Source organism: Haliaeetus leucocephalus, unplaced genomic scaffold (assembly GCF_000737465.1).
Source record: "Haliaeetus leucocephalus isolate CR32 unplaced genomic scaffold, Haliaeetus_leucocephalus-4.0 Scaffold587, whole genome shotgun sequence".
NCBI lineage: Eukaryota > Metazoa > Chordata > Aves > Accipitriformes > Accipitridae > Haliaeetus > Haliaeetus leucocephalus.
The window spans coordinates 7,071,164-7,098,390 of NW_010973023.1; the positions used below are offsets into that span (position 1 = coordinate 7,071,164).

Sequence of the window (27,227 nt, forward strand, 5' to 3'; positions counted from 1 at the left end):
TGCAGCTGGAGAGGGGGGGGGGGGGGGGGGGATCATAAAAAAGACATAATGCTTAAGTTGTTCCAACAAATCACACAATTCAAAAGAAAACATTTTAAGAGTATCACAGGAGACAAGCTGTAAGCAGAAATTCTAAATAAACAAATCACCACACAGTTCTGAGAGAAAACCTGAAGGAAGTTATTACATTCTTTCCATTGAACAGTAATGAAGCAACACTGAAACAGTGCCAGCCCCTGTAAAAAAGAACCATAGAAAGTTAATAACCATACAAATCTTCTGGGGCTATGGCCAGCAACAAACATTTTGTTTCACACACAAGAGCTCTTAAGTCTCTTTTGCTCTTCCCAGTACTTCACCAAACTGGCACAGAAGTACAAGGTGACTGTAGCTTCAACAGGTCTAACTGCATTAAAACTTCAAGCTTACAAAGCAAGTAAAAAATCACGTATTAGAAAATGCAAACAAGTTTTAAGGAGCAATTTCCACAAAGCAAAATGCATAACAAATATCAAAACAGCAAGCTCTTTACTATTATCCCCCTTTTGTTTTATCTTATTACATGTTAATAGACGTGCAAATATTAGCACATAAACTGTGTTTTGCATGCTTACTCTCAACTATGGCTAACAGAAAAGATAAGGGGACCTTACCTTTTGTATGTATTTAAAACCCAAGTTAGAAGGCTAACAATCTCATTTGCTTCCAGATCCTCTGCAGCAAGCTCTTGCATGCGGGTGGACAAAGCTTGATGGTACATGTTTAGCAATCTGTTGAAAATGTCATAATGTGGGGGAAAACGTTGATCCAGCAGGGTTTTAGCCACAAGAAGGTCATCAAGGACGTATTTACGTATGATTTCTAGATGGCGCACAAGCCACATTTTGTCAGATTCTCTAGTATCTGCTTGAGTGCCTTCAATTCGTGTGCTCACAGTTCTTTCCAAAATGTTGAACATTTTTTCTTTCCACTTCTTTGGTCTGCCAGGAGGTATGAACCCAGTTTGTTTTTTCCGGTCTAACATGCGCCTGTCAGTTTTCTCCTCCCTCTCAATTATCCTAACAACAGAAACAAGCAAGGTTGGATCTCGACGGACTGTAACAAGACATCTTTGAACCACCATCCAAAGTTGCTTTGCCAACTCCTCAGAAAGTTTCTGCATATCCCCAAAGTACGTATGGATGAGGTTCATGTCATGTGTGTTTTTGCTGTCCATGCGATACTGCTCATACATCAGGTTATCACGAGAACACTCTAAATCCATCAGTTTTCGATGAGCTTGCAACAGTTCCCCTCGCTCAATCAGATCTTGGGTCTCCCTGACTATCTCTGGAACTGAAAGAAAAGCAAAGAAGAAGAAAAAACAAAAAGAGTAAAACACCACAATCAAAATACAAAGAATAAATACAAGACCATAACAGCACTAGGAAACAAGCTGGAAAACAGCTGTAGTAATTCTTTTGAAATAATTTGAAGGAAATTATTTTAAAGTATTAAAAAATTCTTAGTAAATGCTGTGTAACTTTACACATTATTAACTCCAATGCTCCATTTTGATCAGTAGCTAAACAAAGATCATAGTGCCAACAGAACATAAATTCCTTTCTCTCCCTCTCCCCCCTTAAAAAAAAATATTTAAAAATCCATGAAAGTCTACTATGAAACAAACTGCAGTACTAGCTTCCTTATATCTTACACAAAAGGCTTTTAACTTGCCTGACTAAAAGTCGCTTACCCTGTTGAACCTGAGGCTGCATATACCCAACAAATACTGAATTCTACCTCCTTCTTGAAAGAACAGTTTTTGCGTGCCTAAGGCACAAAGGAAGAATACTGATAATTACCTATGCTGCTAAACTATTTAGAAGATTTTTTTTTTCTTTTTTATTTTTCAGTATTTGAGGAATATTATAGAAGAGGATTAGGATCCTGTGGGGGAAAGAACTGAAAAATCTCAGCAGAAAAATTGTCACTGCAAAAAAGGCAGCTAGTGATGGAACTGGCAGCCCCCAAAGAAGGTTTGCAAAGACAATTATACACAATCATTAATCATGATGAAAACCACTTGGTTGATAAAACATTTGTTTTGCTCAGAGTGAAGTTATCATCAACCATACTGTTTAACAATCCCAGGGGGGAGATGCTTCACACTAAAAACCTCTCAGAATGCCAGAAAAGAAAAGGCATACTGTCTCAGTTGCATTCATCAATCTAAAAGAAAACAACACCCCCAAAATTACTCAGCATTGGAACACATAGAATTTTGTTGTTGTTTTTCCTTGCTAGACATTGAATGTAAATACTAGTCTTTTTCTTTAAGTTGCACACCATATCCCAGTTTGGTACCATAGCAGTTAGACACACTCTTACAGAGATTAAACAAATCAACCTGGTATGACTGGGAAACAATTTTTCTTTAGAGGCACATTTTGGGAATTACTTTCAGGAGAGAAAGAGGAGAGAAAAGACTATTTAAATAAAATCAAAGGGGTATGATAGGCTTAGCCCCCACCATAGAGGTAAAATTCTTAAAATGACTTATAAGCAGAAAAGTCCTGGCAAGGAATTCACCCTGATTCAAGATGGAATGGAATGTGCACCAAAAAGGCTGCATAGAAGGACAGAGGTAATACCATTTTCTTTATCTTTACAGTATCCACTATATCACATTAATCTTATTTAATTTTGAAAACTTTTGCAATTGTGCAGTGGTGCAAGGAAGAAGTACTTCCCATGTATAATTCCCTTATACATGAGCTGGTTTCTGTGATTGTGCTGTCTGACTGGGAAGCCAGGACTGTGCACAGCTGAAACTGAACTTCAGGTAGTTTATACTTACGCTTATAAAATTAAGGGAAATCCTTCAGTCTCCTAGCTGTTGTGTGAGAAAGACTGCCAGGGAATCTTTGACTGGAGATCTTGCTGTTTCATATTCTGCAAAAAATTTTTGCTTCCTAAAATCATCTGGGACTATTTTTACCCAACCACCTAGGCTTGTTGTAGGTGCCCAACTCACTGGCAACATTTCAGATCTTCACGAATTTTCTTCCTGTACATGCCACTTGCATATTTCAGTCTTTTATACTAAACATGTTATCTTTGCTACTGATTGCTAGCAAGAAGCTTCTTTGTGACTTGTGTCTGATGATGAGATAGGCCAGACTAGAAGTTCTGACAGCACAATTTAGACTTGATATATATGAAATGGTTACCAGCTACTTCCCTGAATGTGATGTGTAGGTGATTCTTCCTTAATTCTTCATTTCCAGTGAGGTTTAAAGTTCTCAGCATTACTTGACAACCTTACAGCTGTTAGTACCATTTTAAAGTGCTTTCACTATGTGATGGATTATATAAATATTAGATTACCTGAAAAGATATTCTTGAGATTTTCTACAGCAGCTGCCAGTTGGCTATGTTGCACTACAGCATCCTTAACATCCTTGAGGTTTTCTATGGTGTTGATGCTCTGTCTCCAGTCCTTATTGACATCTATCAAAGACTGCTGAATGTCCTTCACATCATTCAGTGCATTGTGCAGTTGACTTAAACCTGTTCGTACTCCATCTAACTGTGACTGGATTGCTGCCTTAAATACAAACAATAAAACAAAGAAAGAACTCGTATTAATCATTATAGGTTCCCTATTTACAATGTTTCTCAAAAATTAATTTTAATTTCAGTATCTAACATTTTCAGAGGAAAACAAACCTGAAAAGGCAATATTATAGCTTACTAGAAACGTGTAACTTACTCCATGTGTGCGCACATATTCTTTCTTTGAAGTTCTGAAGTTGCATCTAGTTTTAAAGGACCTAGATACAACTGGTTCACCCACAAAGCTAACATAGGAGCTTAGGCAGATAGATCATTATCTTTATAAATCTTTATTAAACCAGGATTATGGGAAGGCAGAATCAGATTTCTTTGCATTTCCTTCATAAATTTACTTCAAAGGGGGCTATCAGAAGAAAGCTGATATAGATGTTTCAACAGAATGCTTGGTGCTTGGTATGTACAGATTCACAAAGCATTTTACCAAACCAATTAAAAAAGTTTGAATGGCAACTGAAAATGTTCTAAAAAAAAAAAAAAATTAAAATTCTGAAAGGTTCTAAAAAAACCCCTCCAGCCTGTCATGCCTGAAAGCAAAAAAAAGAAACAAATATATCAAAAAGAATTCAGTCAAAACAAAAAACAACAAAACCCCAAACTAAATAAAGTTTTGCACTGTAAAACATCAACAACCAGACCAACAATCCAACTACTAGATTATTTTGGCATAAAGAGAGGTTATTGATATAGATCGCTCTTGTGACAGGTGACACTTGAAATAATCACTCTTCACATAGGCTGTTAGTCCTGAAAATAATTTGACGGTCCAGACACCTTACAGAAAATGCATTATAGTGCATATATGAGTGAAAGAAATCAGATCACATCCACAGGATGTTTTTTATATATGTATTTTTAAAAAGATGTGACTAAGATGAAATCAGGTGAGTGGAAATGAAACTGGAAATAACAGACTTCAAAAGACAAACGAAAGGCAAGACATCAGTGAAAACTCAGTTGCTTACCTCAAGGACTTGAAGTAACCAGTAAAGAAGTGAGGCACTAATGGTTTTGCTAAGCTCAAAACACATTTTTTGCCATATTTTTAATGCCAAAAAGCTTGGGCAGTCATGGAACTTTTTGTCTGATACTAGAAGCCAAAGAGGAAATCCTGGTAACTATGAACAACATTTATTGTGTTTTAAATGTACTGGGAAAGTCCCAGAAAAAAGCAGTGATTCTTAAACTACCGCTATTTATGTACTTTCAAATTATGATGTGCTGATTTCATCGATAAAAATTTATTTTCCTGTCGGACTCAGTACAATTAAGCAGTGGTAAGGCATTTTTATACAATATCTATCTACAGAATTGCTGCATTAACACATTTTTCCCCTACAGAAACTGAGGTAATTAGGATACTCAAACATTCAATATGATACTCAAACACAATCTCCTGAAGCTGACCATAAAGTATTTTAAAAGTCACCTGACCATTGAACGTTCAATACTTCTGATTTGATATTTCAATTTCTTCTGAGGCAGATCTTCCAAGTATTACATATTCAAATTTTTGCCTATTTAACTTTTGCAGAAACTTGATTATGTTAAACTGAAACAATCACTAATCTTGGTCACTGACACAAACAGCCAGGGAAAAATCTACATCCACCCATGTTCACTTCGTGTTCTAGTAGTCAGTAGGGCCAGGGAAGGGGGTGGGGGGACAGGGAGTGAGGCATGTCCTAGCATTGTGGACTTGACTTCCAAGAATGCATACCCATCTTAGATTGGACTGACCATTGCTGTATTAAAAAAACAAAAACAAGCCATCCTAGGAACAGGGCTCAAAATTTCATTTTTATCTCTTTTCAAGTGACAGCTCTCAACATGAAGCCACAGAACCAGGACCCTGGCTGCCTGGTCTCCCTAGAGCCCTATGGTTCAAATTCATGATTGCACAGCCACTAAGAATCAAAAGGTAGAGGATTCAAGCATGTTTATACTCAGGAAAACCCATGACATAGGAACTCTCCTAGGATATGTATGCAGTATTTCTTCAGGGTGAGAGAAAACCAAAACCTAAGTTCTCCCATTGACTGAGTATGTGCACAAAGATGGCTGTCAATGCTCATAACTTTTCAGGCTCTGCAATAGAGTCCAAGCAGCTCTTTGCCTACATTTTGGACTGCAGAGCCCAGACGTACTAGCCTACAGTGCTAGCTGGTGCTTATCCACCCATCATTTCAGAGTTCTGCTACCGATGCTTAAAAATACTGTTTCACTAACTGCCATCAGTCTCACGCATGAAGCGGATGAGTCTGACAAATTTCAAAGCAGTTTTTCCTGTAAGAATTTATATAACGCAGGAAGAAATGCAGAGAAGGATGTAAGAAATGGACATAACTAAATATTTGGGAGAGGATATAGAGAGAGGAGTAGGATAACCAGCTGAAGGAGATGCTGGTTTTTTGGGCACAACACCATTCCAGACCTCTGCGGCTTCATCCTTGTAAGTGACCCACAACTATTACCCTGGTTTTCTACTCTTCACCCTTGTTTGACTTGATTATCTTGATTCATCTGAAGAAAATGATGAAAAAGATGAAAGCATATCCAGTCAGAAAGAAGCACCAACATGTCCACACTGAAAGATTTACCATGTGTTCATTCACATAGATGAAGCAGCTGAGGTATTCCAACAGTGATCTAACCTGAAAAGTCAGCAACTCCTCTGGCTGATGATCCTGATGACCCTGTCTCTCCATCTTCCACACCAGACATATACACAATTTAAATACAGAGCAAGAGCATTTCTTATGTCCTCTCTGTGCTCCCATCCATTATAGTAATTCTTACAGGAAAAACTGCTTTGCTATCCATTCCATCACTAACCGTCACCTGTTTCAGGAATGCATCCTGAATGGATTAAGGGGCGTTGTACTTCTTTTTGGAACAGGTATTTCTGACCATCTATAGATGACTGAAGTTAAGGTAACTTAAGGAAAATGACAAGAAAATTAGCTATAAAGTGGATTTAGGCATTTACAGAACTTATAGTTATGTTTAGTCATCACTGAATATAGAAGCAGCCAGTAGGCAAATGACTGTGCTCATATATTATAAACAGATCACAGTAACTAAACAGCTGATCCATTATTAATGGACTCCACTATACGCTTCATGCTACAGACAAAAATTAATGTGTAATTTGCTAACAGATTTTTTCACTGTGAAAGAAGGCAGGCTCTCTTCTACTTCATGCAGACCCCCACAAAGAAGGAGCCATCAAATAGTTGTGAGATAAACTAACTTATTCTGAAATGTAAGATTAGATACAGTGTATACCGGCCATTTTGATCTGGTAAACCCAAAAATATTTCCCAAAACACTGTTATAAGGCTCTACTCCAATTACTTAATACAGTAGTCTAAAACAACTGTTGGCTAGTGAGTACCAGTGAAAGAAGAAAACACAGAACTCAGTAACACATAGACACTAAACACAGGATGACCTCACTCATATTTTAGGCTAAGTCTGTGTGTGTCCATGTGCGTGCGTGCACTCACATGTACACATGTGAAGGAGGGGAAAAATCATGGGGAACACTTCCGCAACAGACAAAAATGTGATAGATTTTAACTGTCTTCCATAATCCCATGTAAAAGTCAGAGACTAAACTGACTGATCTTTTTCAGTCACCATCATCAACTTTTTGTTACAAGTTCAGCATTCAACCATTAAGACAAAGGTTTGTTGGCTGACAGGCTACACAGTACAAGGGTAGCTGTCCATGGATAAACTGTGTAAGTTACAGAACATAAGAACACTTGAAATCCTTGAATAAAATTTCAGTAATATGTGCAGCATTAGTTTGCATTACTTTCAGGATGCAAAGTTTCTGTTTTGGACACAGAGCAAAAATTAAAGTCTGTGGTTTAAAACTATCTGGATGAAAATGTAGAATCAGAAAACAGAATGCAAAAAAAAGGAGGTACATTCATGCTGCACCATGGACACTCAGGTTTATTGAACTTTGTACCTTGAGTCGAGCTTCTACTGAAGCCTTCTTACGAGCTTCCCTCCTGCGATACTGCTCCACTTTATCCAGCTGATCAGGACGCTGAAGCATTCCTGCTACTCTCTGAACAGCTGTTGCAACTGCTTCCCTATCCGTTTCCTCCATTGTTGATTAGGACCTCAAAATGCCTTCATAATTTAACAGTACTGAAAAGAAATAGAACATTTTTAGAAAATATTTTTTCATTTGATGGCTATGTATCATTTCAAAGTTAACAACTGGAGAACTAACTTTGGCCATAAACAGTGCAACTTGACAGAAGCATCATCAGACTGCATTATAAAGAGTAGTAATCAGAATTCTACAAGAATTGCATTTAAAGTCACTTAACTCTGTTTCATTAGTTTACATGAAATGTTCTTTGGTTACTGTTTTTGCATTTACCTTGCTCTCTGTAAGTTTGCATAAAAAAAAACCAAACCCAAACCAAAACAACAACAACAACAACAAAAGAACAGCCAATCTTCATTTAAAAGACAGATTCTATCTAATCCTAGAGTAGGTTTGCCTACTAAAAGGGCAATGAGACAAACATAAAGGAATATTGTCCAACCAACAGTCCTAACTCTTCCTGAACTAGAATCTGGTGGAGCTGAGAGAACTATAGTCCCCCTGCAGCAACAGGTCAAATTTGCTACCAGAAGTGGAGAGAAACATAGCTGTGGAAGCTCTAAATCCAGAGACTTAACTACAAAGCACTTCCATTCAAACTTCCAATGGATGATTTTTTTATTTCCTACTCTCATATTCAGTTCTTCTTACAGTATCAGTACATCAGAGGTGTAGGTATGCAGGGAAAAATTAATCAAGTATTTCATCTAGGTCTCCAGCAGAACTTCTAGTGAAGTCAAGATATGCATGCAAACCAGTATGCAAAAAAGATAAAATTTGCTGGCCATCAAATCAGACCTGTTCTCTCAAGCTTCACTAGCTACTAACAGAAAGCAGGGAGGATCCCAGTCACTGAAGATACAAGAACATGGTGTCCACAGAACTCCAAGGAACACATCTGGACTCCCTCATTCCTTCCAAATTCTTTCCAACATTTTATGTCTTTAGTCTTGTAATAAAACAGAACATTTTAGGTTCTGCTGCCACAACTACAGATTATACTCCCTCATATCCATATTACTCCTTCAAAGTAGATATCGACTGTCAAAGCAGTCTGCATTCCTATATCCAGCACATCACTTAATCTCAACAGAACAGTGATCTGATGAAGAACTGTGCCAAGTGCACAGAACTGGAAGAGCAAAAGTGAGAAAACTCATGGGTCGAGAGAAAGACAGTTTGATAGGTGAAGGAAAGTGGAAACACCTCCCACCCCCTCAACCAAAAAAAAACCCCACCCAAAAACAAGTGAAGCAAAGGAAATTGCTCACAACCTCCCACAGGCAAATTAATGCTCCAGACAGTCTCTGAACAACGGCCACCCTGGAAGCCAAAAACCCCCCTTCTTCTTCCTCTGCCTCATCTTTTATTGGTGAGCATGACATTATGTGGTAGGCAATTTCCCTTTGGCCAGTTTGGGTCAGCCATCCCAGCTGTCTTCTCTCTCAGTCTCTTGCCCATCCCCAGCCTATTCAAGGGGAGTGGAGGACAGAGTAGGACAAAGAGAAAGCCTTGACGCTGTGCAAGCACCCTTCAGCAAGAGCCAAAACACTGGTGTGTTATCAACACTGTTTTAGCCATAAATCCAAAACACAGCACCGTACAGGCTGCTATGAAGAAAGTTAACTCCATCCCGGACAGACTCAGTACAGCATTAGTAGAATTAGTCATTTTAGAACTTATCAGGGTTAAAAAAGATTTCAGGTAAGGTTTGCCCAAGAGCTAGTCCATAAGACCCTAAGTCTGATACCTCAAGATCTGTATCTCTCGTATCTTTAAAAATTACATGCATAAATATGCACTTATTCCATAATTATTTCTACAGTGTAAACTCATGTTCTACTTTACCTCCTCAGCTGTGAAACCATACCCATCACTTCTCTATTAATGGCCCATTTAGCTCAAATGTTTGACTTCCTACTCTACATCTCAAGGTTTAGGATCTATTGCTACCACTCATACTTCTGAATGAATACTCCTGTTTTGTTTAGTCCAAGCCACTTCCAAGCTATCAGGACTGTATCTGCAATTTCTAAAAAAAATTGTTATTTCTAAATATGAATTTACTACAGAAATCTATCTGCGGTAGGCAGCTTTATGCTGAATTACTGCCTTTATTAACAACTCTGAATACAACCAACAGAGTTACGACAGCTTTAACCCACACAGCCACTACCCAAGCACATTAAGCAGACCTCACGAACAAAGTTAGTAGTCAGAATACCTCAATGCCCTAACCGATTACGCGCTAACTTGCTGAGGTAGACAGGCCGTTGCACAACTACTAACCATTCAAAAGGAAGGGCAAACTTTAAGAAACCACGCCAACCTTACACAGAGGCTACGAGCCAAACCCACAAACATCTTCAGAGCAAAGTACTGGGAGAAGTGAACAAAAGAAAGTCCCGAGCAGTCTCGGAAAGGCTTCAGCTGCAAAGCACACCCTCATCCTCGGGACTCAAGCCCCGGCCGGGAGCCGAGAAGCGAGCCAGCGGCAGCGACACGCTCCGCGCCCCCCTCCAAAAACGAGCTTCTGGGCCAGAGGCGGGCGACGACAGCCCAAGTTTGGGGCACAACCCCTCCGAACAAAGCTCGGAGGAAGCTGCGGCAGCCCCCGGCCGGCAGCCCCGGCTCCGCCCGGCCGCCCTCCCCGACGGAGGTGGCTCCCCTCGAATTATTGACACCGACGCAGGTGCCCGTCCCTGCCGGGCAAAGGCCGGAGACCTGTCCCCGGGCACGCAAGCGAGGCTTGCGGCCCCGCCACGCCGAGCGCCTTCAGCCTCGGCGGAGGCGCCGGAGGAGCCCTCAGCACCCCCTTCTTCGGCCTCGCCATCTCGAGGGGGCTCCCCGGCCTGGCCCGGCCCTGCCCGGCCTCTCCCGTCTCCACTCCGCTTCCCGTTACCAGACCCGGATCGCTACAGACAGCGACAGTCCCGGCAAGGAACCGGCAAAGCGGCGCTCACCGGCCGGGGCACGGCACATACCCCACCCCCGCCCCGGCGCGGGGCCAGCGGCGGGGGCCGAAGGAGCCGCAGCTGCCACTTACCGGCTGCAACCCGCCCCGCGGCGAGGGACTGACAGTCCGCCAGTGCGCAGGCGCCGGGCCCACACAGCGGCGCACCGCCGGCCGCGCAGGCGCATCAGCGAAGCCGTCTCCTCCCCGCCGTCGGCCGGCGCGCATGCGGGCTAGGCGCCCTCACCTGTTGGCAGGAGCGGGCTGCGCCTGCGCGGCACCGGGAAATGGAGGGGGGGGGGGGGGGGATGAGGCGCCCGGTAACCGAAAAAGCGGTTTTCAGCCGCTTCTTAGCGGCTCAGGCTGCCTTAGTGGCCGCGGAGCACCGCTGCCGGCTCTCCCTGAGGAGCTTCGTCCCGGGGGCGAGGCGGCTGTGTGCGTGTACGCGTTGTTGGGTGCGACGGGAATGGTGGGAGCGACGGGAGCGCCCAGGTCTCCTCAGAGCGGGCTCCTCTGCACCCTGCGGGGGTGGGGGGGCGCTACCGGCGGCGCCTCCTCATCTTCCTCCCTTCTTGTTGTTTTTTTACAGTCTCTCAGTGTCGAGGGCACTGTCAGTGCTTTTGGGGCCTGATTCAAGGTCACTGAGATCGGTTTAAAAAAAAAAATAAAGTGCAGAAGTCCTTTGAGGTGTTAAGCCTTTGGTTTTGAATGGTAACCTACTGCAGTGAAAGCTTGGACGTTGGGTATCGTCTGGGAAAAGGAAGCATGCGAAGTAAAGGTGCTGCAGGTGGATAGGCTGCGAATCATGCAGTACCTCTCAGATCTATGTGGAGGTGGCTTTGCCTGGCAGAGGAGAAGGGAAGGTCCTCGTTCAGCCCGTTGTCTCAGCTGTGTCTTCTCTTCACACTTTGCCCAGAACCCGGGTTGTGGCCGTCCTGAGAAAGGCTGTGTTGAGGAGACTGGTGTGGCTGCCGAGATGGAGCTTGCTGCGGCCTCCCCTGGCTCTGCACGTCAGAAATGCTGAGGCTCAGGGAAGCTGCTTGCTTAGGATTTAATTCATATGTAAGGGAAAACTATGGTGCGTTTAAAAAGACAAATAGTTATGAAATTAGCGCTGGGTTGGTGGATACAGCAGGAAATGGGGACGGACGAGGTGCCTCCTGGGGACTGGGTTGTTAGCTGGGTTTGTGTAGGGGTTGCTATAGCAGCTGCCAGCAACTCCAAGTGCCCAGGCAGACCGCAGGCTTAAAAACCCGCCTGAGATTAAGCAAGTGCCTCAGCCGGCACTCTGTGCCCAGTGCTTTGCAGAGGGACCTGCAGCTGTCGTGAAGGAAGGAAGGAGCTTAACCTGTCCCTCAATGCGTGAGTTCCCACCTGCAGCAGTCTGATCAGACAGAAATGAGAGTTATGCAATTAGAAATAAAGTTTTGATAATGGGCAACCTTTAAGGAGCTTTTATAATTTGGTAAACTGCTTAGATCTTCTCATTTTGAATTAGCAACCAAAAGTAGAGAATTTTACTTTTTTCTTTTCCTTGCTAGTCTATCATCTTGGTGCTAAAACAGGGATAAAAATACTGAAGGTGTGGTTGGTTTTTACAACATTTCATTATGTGGTCATTTTATGCATTGTTGATTTAGGTTGATTTTTGTGTGGTGATGGAGATGGAGGAGACCGTGGGACGTGAGACTGAGTTGGGGGGAAGAGTCGAGCCTAGTTCCCCTCCTGGTCACTCTGCACAGCAGGAATCAGAACGACTGAGAGCAACACAACTTTCTTCCAAACCCAACATTGATCTCTGTCCACCTCTCATTACTATAAAAAAAGGTAAGGGAGAAAATAATGATATGTATTTCATGTTGGCTTTGTATGGAAAAAAATTCCAGGAACAAAATGAGAAACCAAATACTAAGTAGAGTGTTTAAGTTTATAACATACTTATATATACTGGGTGGGTACGTGCTATTCTGAATGTGCCAGTGTAGGGACTGCAATGTGCAATTTTCAGCTTTATAAATAAATACATACATGTAAATAAACAAATGCATATTTATATATTTATATGGATTTATAGGGCCATGCACTGTGCAACTCTGATCTCTTAGCAGATTTCCTAGTGTTGAATCATAGTAAGATGATTAGAGCCGTTTTTCTGGAATTAAAATGAGTAGTACTCTATAGTATGGTATGCTCTGTAGTATGGCATATAGTATGGTATCTCTTTTCTGGAATATATTAACAATGATAATAGATCGAATAATTAGTTCAAAGATTATTGAGCGTGGCCTCGCAATGAGATCAGCTAGCTCCCTCCGTGCTCGCGGATGCATCCCATCATGGCCCATGGATTTACACATGCCCACTTTGCTTCAGTACTTTCTAACCTGATCCTCTTCCACAAGGTCAGGGAATACTTAAGCGAAGTGTGCATTTGTAAGACCATGGGCCCTGATGGGATGCACCCAAGAGCATGGAGGGAACTGGCTGATCTCATTGCAAGGCCACGCTCAATAATCTTTGAATGTTCACAGGAACTGGGAGAGGTGCCTGGAGGAAAGTTAATGTCACTCCTGTTTCCAAGAAGGGCGAGAAGGAGGACCCAGGGAACTACAGGCTAGTCAGCCTTATCTCAATCCCTGGGAAGGTGATAGAGCAGCTAATCCTGGATACCACTTCCAGGCACATGAAGGACAAGGAGGTGACTGGGAGTAGTCAGCATGGATTCATCAAGGGAAGAAATGCCTGATCAAACTCATTGCCTTTTGCAATGAGATGATTGGCTTGGTAGGTAAGGGGAGTGCAGTGAATATGGTCTACCTTTTCTTCAGTAAGGCTTTTGACAGTCTCCTGTTGGGCATTTTTTACTGTGCCCCTTGAGATGAATTAAAGACACATTTGTACTGAAATAAAAAAAATAAATAAATTAATGAACAATGCATTGGACAGCCCTGCTGCTGTAACTGGTTCTGTAAGAATTCTGCAAAGGTACTCCACCAGAAGATTCCTTATATACACTTGCACTGGCACCAGTCCTGTGAGCATCAGCCTGGAATGCCTCAGCCCAGCCTTGGGTCCATCCCCCAGCAGCAGCTCTGCTGCCCAAAGATAGACCCTGACCCACATTGCAGGGTGGCTACAAGACAATGCTGTGGCTGTTTCTTATCTCATCACCAAGGGAAACTACACTCCCTTACAGGGCATTGTTCTGTCTCTGGCATTCCTGCTTCCAGCCAGCTTAACCCCTTCTGCAGTTGGGCCTTCTTGCTCTCCAAGCCAGATCGTTCCTGGGTCACAAATTACCACAGTTGAGCAGTTACAGTTTGAATTTACCCTTCAATCCTGTAAGATCCTCATAGAGAAGCTAATGAAGCGTGGGCTGGCTGAGCAGACAGGGAGGTGGATTGAAAACTGATTGAACAGACAAGCCCAGAGGGTGGTGATTAGTGGCACAAAGTCCAGTTGGAGGCCAGTAGCTACTGGTGTACCCCAGGAGTGAAGACTGGGTCCAGTCCTGTTTAGCATTTTCACTAATGATCTGGATGTTGGGGCAGAGCGTACCCTTGGCAAGTTTGCTGAGGGGTGGTCAATACACCAGAGGGTCGTGCTGCCATCCAGAGGGACCTCGACAGGCTGGGCAGTTGGGCTGATGGGAACTTCATGCAGTTCAACGAGGTGAAGTGCGAAGTCCCGCACCTGGGGAGGAACAAGCCCAGGTACCAGTACATGCTGGGGGCTGAGCAGCTGGAAAGCAGCTTGGCAGAGAAGGACCTGGGTGGACACCAAGTTGAAGACGAGCCAGCAATGGGCCCTTGTGGCCAAGAAGGCCAAGGGTATCCTGGGCTGCATGAGGAGGAGTGTTGCCAGCAGGCTGAAGGACACGATCCACCCTCTCCACTCAGCACCAGTAGGGCCGTGCCTGGAGTGCTGTGTCCAGTTCTGGGCTTCCCAGTACAAGAGATATGGATGTGAGAAGGGCCATGCAGATGATGAAGGCACCAGAGCATCTCTCCTATGAGGAAAGGCTGAGAAAGCTGGAATTGTTTAGCCTGGAGAAGAGAAGGCTCAAGGGAATCTCATTAGCATGTGTAAATACCTGAAGGGAGGGTGTAAAGAAGATGGAGCCAGGCTCTTTTCAGTGGAGCTCAGTGAAAGGACAAGAGGAAATGGGCACAAACTAAAACATAGGAGGTTCCCTCTGAATATCAGGAAACACTTTTTCACTCTGAGAGTGACTGAGCACTGGCACAGGTTTGCCAGAGAGGTTGTGGAGTCTCCATCCTTGGAGGTATTCAAAAACTGTCTGGACATGGTCCTGGGCAACCAGCTCTAAGTGGCCCTGCTTGAGCAGGGGGTTAAGACCAGGTGACCTCCAGAGTTCCCTTCCAAAAACCATTTTATGATTCTGTGAATAATACATTATAGTCAGGGGAAAAGAGGCACAATTTATAAGGAAATCAGTGCTACTGGAATATTAATTTTAGTCACAATCTCATCATTTATTTAGAATAAATTAAATGGTAGTTCCTGAAAGTTTAGTGAGCCGCTCATTAGCACTACTGCATGCTCCACTGAGGATCTGATTTGCTGCCAAGGATGGGACCTAAATATCATCTTCTGAGAAATAAAATGGTGGCTTTTTCTTGGGCTAAAAGCAAGCTGTAACAATTACAAATAGCATTGTTCAGTGCTTTCAAATAATTATCTTTTTGAAGCTAACTAAACCAGTATTTCTGTTAAGGAGAGATAAAGTGATATTTAGGAGTGCTTTGTAATTAAAATTTTTAAAAGAGAAATGGTGGCTGGCTGGAGATAAGTTATTGTGCTTAGTATCAGGAAAACATAAATACTCTTATTTGTTGCTTTAAATGACTCTAAAAATATTCAAATCCTAATTTCTAGGAAAAACAAAGACATGGAATAAATTTTTTATTAAATAAAGGGCTTCAAAAGCTCTTCAGGAGGCTTAAACAATCAACAGAAGATAGTCACACACTCTAATGATATATGTCCTGTTTTTACTGCAAATATTAGCAATCTTTATTCTGCAGATATCCCATATGCTCAAGTTGTCTTGCAAGTCTCTGCAAGTAGCAAGTTTGTCAGAAATGCCTGAGACTGACTGTCCTGGTTTCGGCTGAAATAAAGTTAATTTTCCTCCTAGTAGCTGGTATAGTGGTGTGTTTTGGATTTAGGATGAGAAGAATGTTGATAACACACTGATGTTTTCAGTTGTTGCTAAGCAGTGTTTAGACTAAGGCAAGGATTTTTCAGCTTCTCATGCCCAGCCAGCAAGAAGGCTGGAGGGGCACAACAGGTCGGGAGGCGACACAGCCAGGACAGCTGACCCAAACTGGCCAGAGGGGTATTCCATACCATGTGACATCATGCCCAGTATATAAACTGGGGGGAGTTGGCCGGGAGGGGCAGGTCACTGCTCGGGAACTAACTGGGCATTGGTCAGTGATTGGTGAGCAGTTGCATTGTGCACCACTTGTTTTGTATATTCTAATTCTTTTATTATTATTATTGTAATTTTATCATTACCATTAGTATTATTTTCTTCCTTTGCTGTCCTATTAAACTGTCTTTATCTCAACCCACGAGTTTTACTTTTTTTTTATTCTGTCCCCATCCCACTGTGGGGGGAGAGTGAGCGAGCAGCTGTGTGGTGCTTAGTTGCTGGCTGGGGTTAAACCACGACACTGACAATCAGAATTTAGATAAAGAAGTAACAGAAGAGGAATAACTGGGTGACAATAGCAAGTATGAAAAGTGACAATATTTCAGAGTCTCTATTTTTTCCAGAACAGATTTCTTCAAGCTAGTACCTTAAATTGCTTTTTCTTACCTCTGCTGCTATCAGTAGGGATTGTTTGCAATTGAACTTGAAAGAAAAGCTATTATAAGACATCTTTTCCCCTAATGTCTTCTAAGGGTTTTTTCTGAGGAACAGGTGTTCTAATGTTCCCTACATGTCTCATTTTCCCCAGCCTGAGAAGAGGTTAGCCAGCAGATATTAAGACACAACACAGAAGGTCTTGTAAATGCATTTGTTGTGCATATACCTGAATAATTAGAGCTTGTCACTTCTTTTAACTAGACACAGAAAGTAAGCATCGTAGATGTGGAGGGGACCTGAAGACGAAGAGCACTGAGCTAGGATCTGCTGTGACTGGATCACCTTTGACTGCTGTTCTTCCGGCAAGTGTTTTCATGTTAAAATAGGTGGTTACTCAGCTACCTTTTGTCTGTTAAATTTTATTCTGTATAGATTATTCTAGAAGTCTTCATTGACAGAAGTTTGGCCTAATACTGGAGGGTGCTGAATTCCTTCAGTCTCTCTTAATTACAAGGAAAAAGAACAGCGAGCCACTCAAAAGTGTATACAGTGTTAGGCCATTTACTTTTTGTGCTTACAATGTGTGTTGCTGGGATTTTGGTTTTGGGATTGGTTTTTTTTGATCATCCACTGGTTAATCCCCTTCCTTTGCCCAGATGAAAATTAATATTGGTTAAGAATACTTGATAAGGTCATGCTGCATCAGGGAAGGCATATGCAAAACAAGGGGTCCAGCTGTTGGCATGGAAGCCAGAGATGATGAAGGACTGACATAGATGAGTTGGGACCTACATGGGAGAAGAATGAATGGTAAATCAGAAAACATGTAGCTTTTAGAGACATCAGAATGGTACTGACCAACAACTACAGGTGTTCAGGCATTCTTGGTGTCTCCTGGTCTTAAAGAGATGCAGGTAGAGACAGGAGTGGTGTAAAACATCCATTCAGAGTCTCTGGTAAGATGAAATGGTAGGAGGCAAAGGTAGATGTTGGCCAGCTTGTTGGTTTTTTAATCCAAGAGTAAATCAGGATTGATCAATTACAATTCCTAGTTTAGAGTACTGGGAAGATGATGTAATTTATCTTTCTTTCTCTCGAATAAAAATTGTGAGATACAGAGACACTCCAGACATCCCCAGATTCCAGATATTCATGTCAGTGGCAACTGTGTGTAGCAGGAAATGCTCACTCTGGTGACTTTTTTACCCAAATCTTTAGTTTTCTGTATAGCTTCTGAAGATTATCTGTTGTCTTAAAAATTTTATTCACCATATCTATTTTCCATCTTGTTCACACTGTTATGAAGATTTAAAAAAAATCCTTTGTCTACATAAATTTCCTTCTTTATCATTCTGCTACTACCTTTATGTGACCTCTGTATTAAATGTCAGTTATATATTTGTTCCAGTGGTGACTGATTTTATAGTGGATTTGGTTTATTTATTTCCTTTGAGGTAATAACTTGATACTATATACTAAAATGCTGGCAGAGATAGGTCTGGTCCCAGATCTGGAATATGGACATATAGAAGTTTGGAAGCTGGATTTACAAAGCTGAGTTTTGAATTAGAGGCTTTATACTGCTAAATTTGTATTGTGACCTTAGCCTGGATCCACATCTGATTCAGAGGTCCTGATCTGAAGTTTCCAATCTGAGGTTTCCATTGTAGCAGCTTTATACTGAAAAATAATTCTGACCTAACAAGTTAATTATTACTGATCTTTTCCCTCTGCATTCCTTAGATGTAATTTTTTATGTTACTGCTTGAAGTAGTTTACAAAATCAGCTTGAAGATCAACAATATAAAATACAATCCTTAAGTGAGAAAAAAGAATCTGTCTGTAACAAACTTTTATTTTCTAGACAACTGGTAAGAAAAGTATAGTACTTTCCAGTGAAACTAGGAAAGAACTAGCCAAGCAAGCCAGAGTCGCCAAAGAGGAGAGAAAAGCTCAGATAGATGAAAGACACAAGTATTTGGTATCAAGATTAGCAGATGGGATAGGCTTAAGTGAGCAGCAAGTGGAGGAGGCCATTATTTCTGATGACAAGGTAAATATTAATTAAATTATTATAATTAAATATATTTTGAAAATTTCCAGTCTTTTAAAATTACTTCACAATTAACTGCAATTATAATTTTATTTTTAGTTCCAACTTATAGAACAGTTCTTTGCCCCTAGTGGACTTAAAAAGTTGCTCTTCTTTTACCAAGATGTATTTCAGGTATGTTTCTGTTATTACTTTTGCAAAAGCAAAGTTGCATTTTTTTAAAAAATCATGAGTCTTGCAAAATTCAGAAAATCTTAACAGAGATTTTTTTTGCTATGTATGCCAACGTGGAAAGAACTTAGAGCTCATTGTTTAGATACTGCCATCTTGGCTTACATGAAAACAGGAGAATGCTCTATGGCATGGTTTGATACTGTTCTTGATTTCACAAAAGGAAACTTAAAAATGGCCAAGTAAAGTACAAATCCAGACTTCAGAATTGATAAAGATAATTGAGGCAAAGTGTTCACAGTATTCAGAGTTTAAAAATACTAGATTAGCTAACATAAGTATTAGAGGAGTGGGGGAACTGTCTGTAGGAGAACCATTTTGTTTTTTCCTTTTGGTTTGAATTGCACCACCCCACTATGGACAAAGCACTGATTCAAGAGAGTGAAAAATGATGCAATTTCTTTCTAAGTTAAGGTAGCTTCATGTTCAGGTCTGTCCTATTCCATGGAAAATAATCTTAAGCTTGGAAAACTATAACTAGAAATAAGGTAGTTGTGGTCCCCCCAAGATTTATTTCTCTCCCTTTCAGTTCTGAGAAGGAGAAGCCTCTTTATAAAAAGCAAAATCATTTGTTCAGCTTCCACTGGGTGTGTGATAATAGAAGGTGCCAAGTGACCTTGAAATTGCCTAACATGACTGTTGTGGGCTTCCTGAACTGCAGAAATCCTTCCTCAGTCCTTTCAGGTTATGCCGCTGAGGAGCCACGTTAGGGTGAGCGAACTCACCATGTGGTGGTATTTTAAGCTTGTTGGGGAGAAAAACTGATTGATAATACTTGATCATCAGTTAAGTGCAAGAATGAATTACAGATTCATTATAACCTAGATAAGTTAAAAGAGCTTTTGAGTGTTACTGGAATTGCTTAGAGACTGCAAAGCACAGGATCAGCTCAGCTGTCAAAACAGTTTAATCAGTTTTTCCTTTCCTTGGGACTGTGCGTGCACATTTCTGGAATGAACATGTTGTTCTCTGACTTAAATCAAGATGAAACTAAAAATCTTGAAATTGTTTTCCTTAACTGACAAGCCAGAAATAAATGCCCAGCTTGGATTAAGTGAAACGTTTCATTTCTGCATTTACTTTTGTTTTATTTTGGTCTTTTGAAACATTAAAATACGAATTTATGAAAATTTTGCTGCAAAAGCAACACAGCATAAAAAGAAATGTTTCTGATGGAAAGTATGAATGCCATCTCCAGCATCTTCCACCCCATTTGGATGAGTTGAGATCTCATTGCATTGACTGTTCTGTCAACAGTTTGGTTTCAAACATATTGGAGAATTGGAGATTACTCAGGGGCAGTATCATACATGATTGCCCTGTTCTTATCCATTTTTAGCCATTCTTGGAGACAAAATACTGGCCAGGGCAGACTGTTGGCCTGACCTAGTAGGCACGTTCTTTCCAAGATTTGTCAAAGATCCTTTATTCAGTGCTGCTCATCTCTGTTTTTCACCAGCTTGGGTGCATGATATTCACTTGAGACATGCATACAGGTTAGAAGATGCTGATTTTGGGTAGAAGTGGAGAGACACCAGTGTGTATCATGCATCACACATTTAGTCTAGCAGGAGCTGAACATTTGACTTTTTAGGAAGAGGTCTCTCCTCAACTTGAAAGAGAAATACACCTGCAGGCTTCTTCCACATTATTTTCTGTTACATTCTTTCAACTTTCAACAGATTATTTTTCAAAGTGAGTGACAGAAAATTAGAGGGAAGCAGGTCTTTATTAGTCTTGAGAAGAAGTTGTAGATACATCTCAGTGGAGAGGGACTAGTGACAGCAAGGCTTCTCAGAAAGAAAGTTTTGCAGAGTGATGTATGGTTAAAGGCATGGGCAGAAAACTAAATTTCTTTGCATTGTTGGCAGGCTCTAGCTGACAAGTGTTGCTTGTGAGTCCCACTCACAATTACATTATGACTTTGCAGACCAGGCACATGACTTTCTGCGAGACATCCAGTTTGTTTCCATGGAGGAAGTTGCTCTAGGAAACACTTTAGATTTAATTTCATTATATTTTCAGAGATTTTTTTCCCCTTCTTCTTTGAGTTTTTTTCTGAAAAAACAGGGCTATGAAACTGTTTACTGGGGATTGTGAGATTTATGCAAAGCTTATTCTCCAGATAAAGCCAACCTCACGATTTCTGTCTGGGAATTACTAATCGATTCAGAATGAGCTTAGTTATAATTCACAAATTCAAATAGGATGAGGTATTTGTATGTTAATAGTTCTTATTTTATTAACCTCTTATTTACAATTTAATTGCTAGCAAAAGTCGAATGCATCATTGAGGTCAGATGGGTCAACGAACAGTTTGCTTCAGAAGAAGTTATTTATTACCATGGGTTCTACTGAGGTATGGTTGAAAAATTCATTAGATGACATTTGAAAAGGAAAATATTGAAAAAAAACCATAACAGTTGTGCAGTGTTAAACAGCTTTTTGTAATTCTTGGATAGATACTTAAGTACTTAGTCCACGTTCTCATAATGCAAGATCTCCCAACATTTCTTGAGCTGAGGTTGGAATTCTCCAGTAAAGAAGTAGTGATTAATGTATTTGCCTATCTGAGAGGAGAGCAGGTCAAATAAACCCTTGTTAAAACATTGCAGATCCTAACATTTTTGTTAATGACTGCATGTTAAGTATTTTCCAGTGCTTGTGCGCTTCTAGTTTAAAAGTGCAGTTCTTCAGTGTTTTTTTATTTCCTTTCATATAATAATACTGCACATTACTCCAAAAATATCTTTAATAATTCCTTTATTCCATTCAAATTCTTATAACCTCCTCGCTGTAATGTCTAAGTATTATTCAGCAGTGTATTCAGAGTAGTCATTAAGATTTCTGCTTAATTTTCTTTCTTTCCATCTCTTTTGGGGGGGAATCCAGTACCATATACAATTTTCTTTGAATAAGGCATGGTGATGTCTTTTTTTTTGCCTCAATGAGCTTATATTAACATTGTTATGTTAGAAAAGACATAGCTGAAGAATTCTTTCTTGCTTTCAGAGAAGAAGTGAGGTTCATTCCTCTGCCAGTTGGACCAATTGGAATGGCTTTTCAAATTTGTTATTGTTGAATTATTAATAGATTAAAAATAAGCATTGTTGCAGTACTGATTTGAAACTTCTACATTACTTCGGTCCATCAAAAAGATGAAAATACCTGTTAAACAGTATTTGGATCAGAAGTTTTTAGTAATCTTTGAGTTCCCTTTTTAAAAAATGAAATAAATGTCATTCTAAGATGATCCATTCTGGCCTAAATATCTATGAAAAGTAGTTTAAATGTTTGAAAGCTGAGGATATCTTTAGTTTTTTTCAGTGACTTTAAGTTGGCAGATTCAGAAAGGGATTAGACAATCTCATGGATAGGTCCATAAATGGGTACTAAAATGACTAGACAGGTATATGTCATCTAACAGCTCTCATACAACAGTTGCAGGTGGTCAGGGAATACAAGAGGAATGGAGCCCAGAAGCAGCCTAGTCCACAAGCTCTTCCTGAACTGCATTTTCTTTGTAGAGATGCAATACTGGACTGGTCTGCCCAGAAGGGCATTTTTGACATTCTTATGTCAGGTGGAGAAAAAACAGTATTTGATTTGAGAGGGACAGATTTTCAAATATCCTACAAACAGTTCACTGCCTTTTTGAGTAATTATTTTTTTACAATTTTGTTTTCAGCACATTTTTAGGTTCTTAAGTAAATTACTTTTACTGTACGTGTGTATTCTTTTTAACTGTAGGCATTTTGTCCTTTTTACAGGACTTTACAGGAACTTGTGCATTTTTCCTAAGGACATCAGATAAAGTTATAACTGCATCAAATGTTTCCCAGGTAAGACCAAAATCATGCAGTGTTTGCAGTGTACTTAATATTTTCTTAGACCTTTATTCATGCAACTGGAGTCAGAAAAAGAAGTTGGGAGTGCTTTCATGAAAATGTCTAGTTCTGTGTTTAACGGAAGTTCTTTTTCATTTGAGTAAGTATGATAAAGTAATGTTCTAATGATTTGGAAATTAGCTACTGCAATATTATTAAAAACAAGAATTTAATTAAGAAAAATTCATTATTAATCAGTCATTAAAATATAACTTTTAATGGCAATAGGGAATGATGACCTAAACCAGGAGATTTTCTTTTAAGTAATGAGCCTAAATTATGGAAATGCTGCACTTACTTAAATAACTGTATCTTTTAAACTTTTAAAATAAAGATCATACTTGAAACTAACTAGAGTAAGGTTTTCCTCCCACTAATAGCTTTAGTAGTGTATGAGAAAAGTACTGTAACAGCCTTTTCTGACTTTCAGAGATGCTCATGTTCTTGGGAAATACTTGCAATAGAAGACCATCCAGACACTAACATCTAAGAATAGACATTACAGAAAAAATGTAATAAACCTGAAATCATATTCTTAAAGATACTGATGCAACTCATTTTTACGCTGTACAGATTTTGTCCTTATTAGTCACTAATAGGTTGATGTGTTCCATCTGACCAGGCCAAAGCTGTAGTAAGTTTGTTCTCCAGCTACAGTCATGGAAATTAGTACTTAGGTTTCTGTCAGTCACTTGCTTTATAACAATATTTTTACAAATACGTCATCCAGGGGTGTAGAAGTAATTTCTAGGCTTCCTCTTCTCATGCCCTCTCAGTCCTGCTGTGCTCCTTCAGTTGGGTACCTGTCAGAATGGTTGTCCAAACTCTTCAGTTAGCTGCCTTGGTCCCTTCTCTCTGTGGCTGTCTTGTGATCACCTTCTTTTGGCAGGGACTGTCATGTAGCTGTCATCAAACTTCATTCCTTATGTGAGGCAATATTTTTAGATGCTACAGAAGGTAAAACAAGCCCTAGTTTTCAGTGAGCCAGTCTTCACACTGACGAGGCTTGGAGCTCTGGCTCAGACTGGTTTGGCAAATTTTGGTTTATCCCAAAGAGCTGTGTAGGAACAGTTGGGAGGAGAACCTGAGAACTCCCTAGAAATACATGGATTTGCCCCCGTTTTTCAAGAGGAATAGCTGAATCTTCAGTGTCCTACGGAAAGAGATGGATCAGCTTGTATGTCGACCTTGTCCTAGAGATGCAGAAGTCTTGAAAGAATTTTCCCTGTCTCCTCCTCCCTGCACAAATGCAAACACTGTCATATGGGAGAAACTGGCATTGTTAAAAGCATCTGAAGGGGAAAAATAAAGGTCAGTTCACTTCTTCATTACATTGCATCCTTTCCTTCTGCAATTTTGTTAGTGCACCCTTTTGCAGAAGGAAGTAGTTTAGGAGCATTTCCTTGTTAATAACCTTGTGGGCATTGCCTCCCGCGGAACATGCTCAGACATGCAAAGAAACCTGGTCTTCCTTGTAAGCACTTCTTCAAGCAGAACGATGCCTTGATTGTCATCCATAATTTGTCCACTTTTTCAGAAAGAGCTTTCTACCCTCTTGTACTCTAGTGGGATTATAATACTGTAATACCTCTAGGATGTATTACTCCACCCATGCATAACACCTAAATGTCTTAAATGCTTTTCTTTTGCACGCAAGTGGGGAACTAGCAAGAAAAACGTTAGTGAAATCAGTAATCAAGATAGCCAAGAATGTCAAAGCCTCTACAAAAGTTAATTTGTAGGTGCCATTCCTAAAACACTCTGGAATTGCTGTGTTTGCACAGGCAAAAGTTGGGAGTAGAAGCTTCCAGGGCAGAACTCGGTATGCTTTCCCCCATATCAGTGAAGCATTCATTATGATAAAGGCAAAATCAGTGTATGTTTGTGCAATTCAGAAGTTCTAAATGAGACTCCCTCTCTGCTAACAAGAGACATGACCGAAACGGCTAGCCAGTATGGGTCATAGAAAGCACATGGCCCATGTTCAGGATGTATACATTTGTAAGCAAAATGCCAGTAGCAGAAAAACCAACCAGTCCATAAGCAGATAATGCTGGGAAAAGTTACAATCCCTCACTTCTTCCAATTTATGCGTTATGTTCAGCAGTAAAATTTCACTCACCAGTGCTGTCTCTTCCTGTCCCCTGCTTCAGCAATTCACTGCTTCTTGCTTCACATTAACTAGAATAGCCTAGAATTGACTATTTCAGCTGGAAGGGACCTACAACAGTCATCTAGTCCAACTGCCTGACCAATTCAGGGCTGACCAAGTTAAAGCATGTTGTTGAGGGCATTGTCCAAATACCTCTTAAACACTGACAGGCTTGGGGCATCGACCACCTCTCTAGGAAGCCCGTTCCAGTGTTTGACCACCCTCTCGGTAAGGAAGTGCTTCCTAAGCATAAGTTCATTAGCAATGAACTGGAGAGAACTGTGAAACTGAGAGGCATTTCTTGCCTGATACATTTGTTCTTTTTTTAGGCATTTATGATAGATGGAAGGTGTTCCTGTAAAAGAGAAATATAGACATATAATTGTCTGAAGATTAATTAGTGCATTGATGTTGAATGGTTAATTTTAATTGGTTGCTGGAGTGTTGCTACAATATGGGACTGAGTTTTCTGGTGACTCAAACTCAAGGGCAAGTCTTGGAATTTCCAGTTGAATTTTAGTCTATGTCCAATCCAAATTAAGTAGCTGGGGGGCAATATCCTCATGGAACCTACGTAGTTATGGACTGTATATATGTCCGCCACATGTCTGAATTTCACTCAAATAGTATAAAGTTGCAGAAGTTTATGTGCACTCTGCTAATTTTTGTTTCTTCCCGAAGGAGGTGAATTTTGGCATATTTGATTGTACTAAAGGAAATATCCTTCAGGGCCTGGAATTTTTCTTGTCCCAAATCATGATACCAGCACTTAAATCCCAACAGGTAATCAAATAGCTAGTCTTTTTTCTCAAGAACATGTGGAATTAAGGCAAGTAGCTACTGCAGTCCTGTTTGTGCATCAGTTGAACATAAAACAGGGTACAAAAAGATACAAGTCTAATATAGGCCTTTATGGCATTCATGCAATTTGTATATAAGTGTTTGAAATTCATATAGTTATTGTTTATTTTCAAGCAATAGCACCACATGTAATGTTCATGACAAAGGAGAACATAGCATAGCAGCCATACTAAGATAAAACTGTGATAACTTAATTAAAACTAGATTAAGCCTGGATTGAAGGAAGTGTCAAGTCTTTCTGGCAGCACAAGGGATCAGTCCATGATTTTATTGTAGAGCGTGGACAGCAAGCACTGTATCACAGCCAGAGTATCCAGCTTCTTTGAGTTGTCTTTGTTCTGTGGCACTCACAAAGCATCACAATTGGTTCTGTTGCCTCCAGAAGCACATGTTCAGAGGTAGGAAGTATAATGAAGCTCAGTGTCTAAGAATGATGGCATCGTACGCTGTTACCGTATGCTACCATTTTCTCTCATCCAGGAGCAGGAAGAGAGATTAGAATGTGTCTTCTCTGTTCAGAGAGAGCCAAATCAGACTGAAAAAAAAGACAACAATTCAGTGTGAAGACAGTGAGAGCAGGGAGACGTTTTTATTTCTTGAGAGCCTCTTGCTTGTTTGTCTTTTCTTGTCCAACAGAATAATTAAATCAATGCACACTTTAGAGTATTTATGTTATAGTACAGATGAGTGTATTTTAAAGGGCATACTGATAAATCTTTATGCACTAACACCTTTCTGATGAAAAATAAGATATCTTTTGTGTTCCAAAAACAAAAGAAAGTGTGACCCTCGTTTTACCTTTTTTTTTTTTTTTTGGCATAAATTATAAAATAATCAGAACTGGGGAGCTGTGAAAGAAGGCTTGAAGAACAGCCAGATACAAGACTTTCTGTATTCAGTGGATAAATTTGTGGGTACTTTGTCATCATCAAGGCAGAATATAGAAGATAAAATTCAGCTCACAAAAGTGGATGTTGATATTTATGTCAGCAACTTACAGAACCCATCTGACTACATAACTGCAGGTGAGTAATTCCTATGGCAAAGCAAACACAATGATGCTGTTTATAAAATAAATGCTATGTCATTAGTAAAAATTTACTTTGAAGAATTAATTCATCTTTCCTGAGCTATATACATTTTTCTGCTTACTCTTGCCAGGTTTCTGACTGTCTAGTCATAAAATCATCAATCATTTGCCCATCCTTTAATTCATAGATCTTAAAGGATTAGGTAGTTCCTTGACATACCATGTATGCAGTGGCCCGTGTTCCTCCTAGTTTGCTGGCCAAGTAATTGCTGCGTGAAGCCATCTACTAGTGTGTATACTCTTCACTTTCTTTGATACCGGGGAAATCCTATCCAATATTAAGTCTGGCTCTGAGGGCTGTGAGTCAAAACAAGATGTATTTATAAAAATTTATATATATACATATATGTACATGTAAGAAAAAGAGTAGTTATATCTCTTTGAACAGTAGCTTTCCACCGTTTCTTATCACCA

The 27,227-nt window shown here is 40.3% G+C and overlaps 2 protein-coding genes across 4 annotated transcripts in view; one reads left to right on the forward strand and one right to left on the reverse strand.

The window, feature by feature from the left end:
* The window catches only part of EXOC3 (exocyst complex component 3), a 29,106-nt gene extending 18,243 nt beyond the window's left edge, over positions 1–10,863 (reverse strand). For 2 of the 3 annotated variants that reach the window (XM_010577989.1, XM_010577987.1), the window contains exons 1-4: positions 10,794–10,863; positions 7,598–7,782; positions 3,370–3,589; positions 654–1,335 (exon numbers count right to left, since the gene is read on the reverse strand). In XM_010577989.1, coding sequence (XP_010576291.1) covers positions 654–1,335; positions 3,370–3,589; positions 7,598–7,741 — 1,046 coding nt within the window. In that variant the 5' untranslated portion in view covers positions 7,742–7,782; positions 10,794–10,863. Of the gene's footprint in view, positions 1–653; positions 1,336–3,369; positions 3,590–7,597; positions 7,783–10,036; positions 10,111–10,793 lie in introns of those variants that run through there. The other variant, XM_010577988.1, reaches the window with a different exon arrangement.
* Positions 10,864–11,008: 145 nt separating this feature from the next.
* LOC104838333 (dynein heavy chain 5, axonemal-like) overlaps positions 11,009–27,227 on the forward strand; it is a 170,630-nt gene continuing 154,411 nt past the window's right edge. The window contains exons 1-9 of the mRNA XM_010578013.1: positions 11,009–11,155; positions 12,341–12,547; positions 16,803–16,901; positions 18,404–18,592; positions 18,692–18,766; positions 21,096–21,182; positions 22,594–22,665; positions 25,544–25,645; positions 26,562–26,748. Of these exons, the coding sequence (XP_010576315.1) occupies positions 11,009–11,155; positions 12,341–12,547; positions 16,803–16,901; positions 18,404–18,592; positions 18,692–18,766; positions 21,096–21,182; positions 22,594–22,665; positions 25,544–25,645; positions 26,562–26,748 (1,165 nt within the window). The remainder of the gene's footprint in view (positions 11,156–12,340; positions 12,548–16,802; positions 16,902–18,403; positions 18,593–18,691; positions 18,767–21,095; positions 21,183–22,593; positions 22,666–25,543; positions 25,646–26,561; positions 26,749–27,227) is intronic.